At 32.8% G+C, this 7,783-nt stretch overlaps 1 protein-coding gene across 1 annotated transcript; it reads right to left on the bottom strand.

Moving 5' to 3' along the window:
* Positions 1-3,270: 3,270 nt before the first annotated feature.
* LOC124833093 (uncharacterized) lies at positions 3,271-4,520 on the bottom strand. Its single transcript, XM_047307474.2, has 3 exons — positions 4,310-4,520; positions 3,979-4,108; positions 3,271-3,883 (listed from the first exon to the last, which is right to left on the bottom strand). The coding sequence occupies exons 1-3, from the start codon at positions 4,470-4,472 to the stop codon at positions 3,394-3,396; spliced, it is 783 nt and encodes a 260-aa protein (XP_047163430.2). The 5' UTR covers positions 4,473-4,520; the 3' UTR covers positions 3,271-3,393.
* Positions 4,521-7,783: the final 3,263 nt, after the last annotated feature.

Raw genomic sequence — 7,783 nt, forward strand, 5'->3', positions numbered from 1 at the left:
CTGGCCGGAGAAAAAGTTGCCGCCAGGTGGAGATGACGGAGGATGGGCATGGCAGCAATGGCGAGGGGAAGGGGACCGATTGGGCCGGAGAGTGCGGAGAAGGAGGCGGGGATTGGGCCGGAGAACTGATTGTTGGCATGGGAGAAGTAGGAGATGAAATGGAGGTACAGGAGAGGGGGAGAAACGACCTCGGTTCATAAGGAACAGAGGCATAAAATTTAAAAAAATAAAAAATGTTACTGCTTCAGTTAATTTTGAACCGAAGCATAATCCTACCATTTTATGCTTCGGTTCTGAACCGAGACATAAAATCAATCACTTTTTACCTCGTCTGAATATGTCTCGGTTAAAATACCGATGCCTATCAGCGAAAATAATTGTTGTCGTTTCTCTTCATTGCACTAGTGAATATGAGAGGAGAGATTTTGTATTTTCTCTCTTAATTTGCCATATTCCGAAAACCTTCATTTAAAAATTGTTTTCACATAAAATCTGGGTCTAGGATGATAAGTTCATAGGATAATCCTTTTATATATAGACACACGTATAGATTATTTGCGAAATTAAAAAAGATATCGTGTGAGATATGTGACGTATTCAAGAATCTAGTTCTGTCTTAGACTAAGCTCAAACCCCAATTGATTAATTTGATAGAAAGCAAAAAGAAATAGAAAGCATTTGTATGTATATGTGGATTAAAGAAAGAAAAAGAATTCAAATATGTGGACTATGTATTGGGTTATACATATTCACCAAAAAAGTGTCGCATAATCTATGCTTAAAGGGTTTTGTTTATGCAAACCCATGCTTTCATTTAAATATTTCCCATCCAAATCAAACAATATTTGCAGAATTTCAGTGCATTTTTCTATGATTAATTGGCTGCACTTTCTTTAATTTCAGACAAATGCATAAGAAAAGCAAAAATCTTGAGAATCATTGTTAGAGATGTAATATAATTAAAGTTAATCTCGTCTGCGTGTCTTTCTTTTAATAAGACAAGTTTTTGGGATCAATGGTTGATCATCATATAATTATTTGAGACCACATATTTATTTAACAGTGGAAAACATTTATTAATTGTCAAAATTTGTCCACAAAATGAACGGATGAGAATAATTTAGAATGTTATCTTAATTTGTCACTTGATGTATTCTTTTAGTAAAAATATAATATTTAGGTTTAATTTCTTTTTTTTATTCTATTGTTTAGTGTATGGACGATTCGTATCTCATTGTTTTAATTGCATAAACTTAGCCATTTAAAAAAAAAATGGACAATTTGATTTAATAGTTTTATTATTCGATTTTTATCTACAATTTTGAAAATTTTATTATTTTAGTCCTATTATGTTTGACCTATTATTGAATTTTTTTAATATATGTAACGAGATAACACTAGTGCAAAAAAGACCTTTAACGTCACCCTTTAGACGTCTGATCCTCGAATATTCAACCTAAAAAAAAATCGGTGGCATTTTTCCTAAATAAAACAACTATTTAGACGTCGGTTATGGAAGGGTCCGACGTCTAAATACTCATATACGTCGGTTCCTCCGAATAGACGTCAAAACTAAAAGAAAAAGTTAAAAAAAATAATTTTTTATTTTATTTAGACGTCTGTTAATTTGGGGAACCGACGTCTAAACCTTAAACCTAGAAATTTAGAGTCACTTTTTGACTCCATTCAGACGTCTGATCCCGCCACTCCAACTTCTGAAGCACTTTAGACGTCTGTTAATTTGGGGAACCGACGTCTAAACCCTAAGAAATTTAAAAAGTCACTTTTTGACTCCGTTTAGACTTCTGATCTCGCCACTCCGACTTCTAAAGCACTTTAGACGTCTGTTAATTGGGGGAACCGACGTCTAAATTTTGACATTAAAACACCGTGAACGCGAGACAGCCGTCACGTGCACTCATTGTTCATCATCTTCGTCGCATTTTCTCTCTACGGGTTACGCTTTTCAGGTTCGTTTCTCACTTTTGCACCATTTTAAATTAATTTTACTCCAATTACATCACTCTTTGATGCATTATCTTTCATTTGAATCGATAAAAATGCGTTTTCGTTGGATTTTGCTGCAGTTATTCTCGTGTCTTTAGGCGACATTCTATGGCGGCGATTTCTTGCGTTTTGTACTCCTCCAATTCCCTCCACTACGTTTTTAAAACCATCCAATAAAAAAATGTACAATACATTCTCTTCAACTAAAATATAAAGTTGTAAACTCGAATCACCGTGAGTCAGGAGCAACCTCAGAGACATCAAACCTGTATGGATCGGACGTCTCCGACGTCTCATTAACGTCACCCATATAGACATCGGACAGAGATTAGACGTTAAAAGCCCAAAATAACAGACGTCTAAAGTCCTTTTTGCACTAGTGTAAATCTACGAAACATCTATGCCACATTGATTATTTATTTTTTACAAGTTAATATATATTGTTTATATAAAATATAAAATATAAAATATAAAAAAAAGAAGTAAAAAACCTTTAAAAGACACACCATACACCTAAAACAAATTAGATAAGTAGATTGCCGCTTCATTAAAATGGTTAAAACCTAATGATAAGTTAAGAGTAAAAATAAAATTATGCATTTTTTAAATATATAAACCAAACTTGAGCAATTAAATTACGAAGATAAAAATTTAGCATTTTGAAATATATGAACCAAAATGAACCGAAATTGTTCCCATACTAAATAACAATGCACTCAAGTCTAATTTTTATTTGTCTTACAAAATGGAATTTCAACACATGCATGTTGTAGACAATTGCTGATTTAGGTTACTTGTAATCTACACAAGTATTTTTAATCTACAATATCTTGTAAGATAACTTTTTAAATCAAATTAAAAACACAAGAGAAGAAAGATGGAATAAACTAAATTATTGATTAAAGGTTGTTTATCTTGTAAAAATATTATAATCTACTTTTCCCCATTAAAAAGATTCTGAATCCACTGCCACAGTATACCTCTGCATTGTTCAAATTTCAAACAAAATGACTCCACGTGTGAGAAGATTTATTAAAAAATCTCACGTGTATTATTTAATAAGCTTTTGGGATAAATGCAAAGGGAAAGTTCCCTTTATCAGTTTCTTATTTCATTTTGGCTCTTCCTTATTTTCCTAGAAGCTGTAAAGTTGTCATTAGTGATTGTTATCCAAAAAGCAAAGTTCATTTCAGTTTTTATAAGAAAAAAATGAGACACTTTATTGACAGATTACAAAGTAAGTTGCCTTCAGAATATAATATTTCTATCACACAGCTTCTGCAACAACAATTACTCTGGGAAACTCCAAAAGTTGTAGATTTTTTCTTGGAGCCATATGAAACTATGACTTAGATTAGATTAACTAAGGAGTAGTTTTCTAAACCATTAACAGAAGGGAGCAACTAAATTGTATAGACCAACTTTGCTTGCTGCACTAGTTACAGTGAAATTCCCATGATCCAAGTTCCACAGACCATCCAAAAAAGTTTCTTCAGATGAGGTTTCTGGTGCAGAAAAGTTGCTATTGAGCATGGAGTACAAGAATTGCTCTTCTGTGGTGTTTTGCTGCATGTTGATCATTTCTTGTCTAGTTTGAGGTGCTGCATAAGGTGCTCTACATGTGTTGTTATCCTCAAGCAAGGCCATGATGCCTTTCATGTCAAAGTTGAACTGTAGCTGTTGTTGTGCCTGATACTGTTGCTGCTGCTGCTGCAGCAACTGTTGCTGCTGAAATTGCTGCTTCCTCAGGACTCTATTCCTTGCCTTTTCAGCTGCATCAGAGGGACTTTTAGCCTTTTTCTTGAAATGAGTCCTCCAATAGTTCTTTATCTCATTGTCAGTTCTCCCTGGTAAACTCCTTGCAATTGTTGACCACCTGAAGTTTTCGGTTTTGTAGTTAGCAATCAAGAACTTAGAAAAAAATGCTGCCATGCAAAAGGGCAAGAGAATGAACATGCATATAAATTTTACCTGTTTCCCCACCTTGCATGCAACTCCAGAATTATACTCTCTTCTTGTGGTGTTATCTGTCCCCTCTTGAGATCAGGCCTCAGATAATTCACCCACCTCAATCTGCAGCTCTTTCCATTTCTTTTCAACCCTGTCGATGAACAAACAACAACAACCCTATCAGATCATAGAACAGTTTTTGCCATGCTGCAGTATAATGTTCAAAATGAAGATATTTAAGGAACACTATGTACAGAAGAAGTTGAAAACACAGTTGGATTGTAACTTATAGAAATGAAATTCAATGAAGAAAGCAGTAAAAGATTATTGTTGATCGAGTGTTGTTAATTACCTGCAAGCCTAGAAACAGAGTTCCATCTTCCTTCACCATGCAGTCTGACATACTCAACAAGCAACCTGTCTTCTTCAGCAGTCCATGGTCCCTTCCTCCATACCTCCTCCTCCATCACACCTCCACCACCTATCTGGCCACCCAAAACTTTCCCCCAATACATGCAATAAGGGTTCCAAGTTTGTTCTTGGAGAAAAATGGTTTCTTACAATTTCTGTGACACTCAATTAGGTCTAATGTTTGATGCATGTTTTGGCTGTGGTGTTTGCTGCATATTTATACCTGAGATGTTTTGCCCAACTGGATTCTATCAGTCAATCAAAGGTCACTTTCTTAACTTCGTATGATGTCTATCCACTTCACTGTTTAAGGTACTACGGGTAACACTTTTCTAAGAACATGTTTCAATAAACAAACCCTAAGGACCAAAGTGACACTGAAAATGTTGCACGCTTGTCCTTCAACTACCAAATGACCAAAATACCATTACACTCTTTCTGTCATTTAGATAATAATTACTACAAAACTTCCTTATTTGTTATTCCATTATAATTCTAACTTTAATTATTTGATAAAAAAAAATAGTACTGCATATATTATAAAATAAAATACTAGATTCTGCTTTCTAATGTTATTTTTTTTTTGTGAAATAAATTACGTAACAAGAGAAATATTTATATCATGAACACTCAAAATTTTCCTTTTCCCCCATGATTTCCAACTATAAGTAATTTATATCAATATAATGATTAAATCAAATATTAAATTCAATTTAGAGATAAACAATAGCACCCCTTATAATCTAGGGAAATTTTTGTGTGACAATGAGAGGTTTAGAAAATAGAAACTTTTGATAAAGTAATAACTTGCTATTTTATTTTAATAAAGGGTGATGATATATAAATATCCCATTTCCTTATACACACTTAATATCAGTGGTGTAAAATTTTGTTGGAGAGATGAATCGATTAGAAAAATAAAAATATTATTTATTTATTAGGTGTTAAAAGAGGTAATTAAAGGAATTACATGTAAAATTGATTTTTGTTTAACATAAAGGCATATTTGGAAATTGAAGAATGTGTTATGCAATTAGGTGACATGAGTAAAGATAAAAGAGAAAATAGATGCGAAAATGATATGGAAAGAGAAATGTGATTGCCTGAGGACACCTGTAAAATAGGGTGATTGCACCTGGACACAAAACTAGAAGCTTAAGGAAGCATAATACAAGGTATGAGACAAAAAATTATGGTGGTGGGAATTTTTAAAACAAGAAATTACAAAAGGACTAATGATGTTTCCCCAGGTGTTGGATTTGCTTACTTCTCAAGAGGACTATAATCTCTGAAACTTCATTAAACTATAATATTGTTGGATACCATTTTCAGTATTCTCTGTATTTAAATGTTAGGGCTATCATGCCTTCGACGTCATCTAAGGTGACAGGTGTTGTCTTCTCATCATATTTTTGGAAAGATAGTGCTGGTAGAATGCTGGAACCATCAACTCTTTTCATCTCTATATAATTATTAAATTACCTATTAATTTATTTATGCAAAATCTAAGATCTTTCATGCACTAACAAGAGAATGTTAACCTTTCTTTTTCCTTTCCCTGTTTTAATAAAAAATCCACTTTTTATTCAAGTTTTTTTTTTTGGAAGATGAGCATTTTATTGATCAGCGTAGCTTGTGAATTAAAATAAAAATTATTTTCTTTTTTGGCCCTCTTTTATTATTATTATTATTGCTGTGGTGATCCTTTTAACCTTTTTTTTTTCTTGTCTCATATAAGGAAATCCCCTACAAAAGATCCTAAGTACTTATTATAATACTCTGTCTTAAGGTAAGGTGATGTGCCAAAAGTGAGATTAAATCTTATATTATGATGTCTAGTTAACTGCATGATCCCTCAAGAGATCATATTTATCATTCTATATATATATATATATATATATATATATATATATATATATATATATATTATATGTGTATACATATAGAGAGAGAAACTAAATGCTTCAAAATACCTCAAATATTCTTTTATCTTTTTTTTTTCTACGACGTCAATAAAAGAATAAAATAAAAACAGAATAGGCATAAGAGATAGGCATACAACAATTGGTTAAGAGTAGATATAAATATAATTATGAGGTTATTTACATTTATCAATATTGATAAACAGCTGGTACTTGTTCAAAGATTTGAATTCAACTCTATTTAAAGTAACGTGTAAATGTGAGTGTGAGATTATATTCATTTGTATTAGATTAGGGCTTTTAATATGTTTCTCATCAAATGGTATACTTTTATTAACCAAGTTTTAAATTGATTACGCAGTTTTATATTGAAAATATTTATTATATTATAATTTTAAAATTAAATTCCAACAGTATAATTTTAAATTTTATCTAAAATTTACCTTTGTAACATCAATTAATTTATCAGTTTTTTTCGGTTAAACATATAACCATTTTTCTTTATATAGAGCTGACACTCACGGTGACTCAAGGCCATGATCGAGATGGATTATTAGTCTAATTATGATGTAACATTCCAAAAATACAGTATAAACTATATACGAGAATAATCACATATTAATAATATGACAGATCAGTTTTACAAAAGATCGGAAGCACAGTTATGGCCGAACGGCCTTACAAAATACTACAAAATTTAAAACTTTACAAATTTTATCGCCTAAAACGAACGGTTTCCAAAATGACACAAACGAACGGTTCTACAAAACATAAGTAGCAATAATAACCGAACGTTCCTAAGGTTCGACCTTCACTTCCACCTCTTATAGTACTCCTTCCAGCAACTCTTCTCCTTCTGCTCACATCCACACGGATGATCATTGCAACAGGACAACCAACCGAACGCACAACACAGACAAGACAATAAATAGGGTAAGCTTATGTAATTTAATTAATTCAATAAAACATACAATGTTTGTGATTAAATCAAACAACAACCAAATCATAATTCATACATAATGGCATGCAAAGACCGACCACTTGACTCTGACCATCCAGACTGTATGAATCCTGTGTAGCTACGACGTTTATGCACCCAGGTGATGTAGTAACTGGGATATCCTCAACAGCTGTCACCCGAGGTTAATCTGTTCCATCCAAGTTAACCTTATGGACTAGGACCTCCTGTCATTCCCACACATGACTTACTCCACTCTACTTGAGAATGAGTAATCACGGAATATCAGGATAAACGCCCGCTAAGCTTTGTCCACATTCATACTTTACCATTCAATAACCACTTTCTGAGATATTCCTCCCTGGAATACTCTTTCATAACCAAACTATTTCATTCGCATCACATTTCAAATTCCCTTATACTTCATCATCAATATATTCAACTGAAATAAGATCACACTTTCTCATCATAGCACAAGTCCGAATGGAAACACTTCTTAGAAACTAACATGACCGAGCGCTATTTACAAATTTAT

Source organism: Vigna umbellata, chromosome 6, assembly GCF_029865625.1.
Source record: "Vigna umbellata cultivar VRB3 chromosome 6, Vumbellata_1.0, whole genome shotgun sequence".
NCBI classification, from domain to species: domain Eukaryota; kingdom Viridiplantae; phylum Streptophyta; class Magnoliopsida; order Fabales; family Fabaceae; genus Vigna; species Vigna umbellata.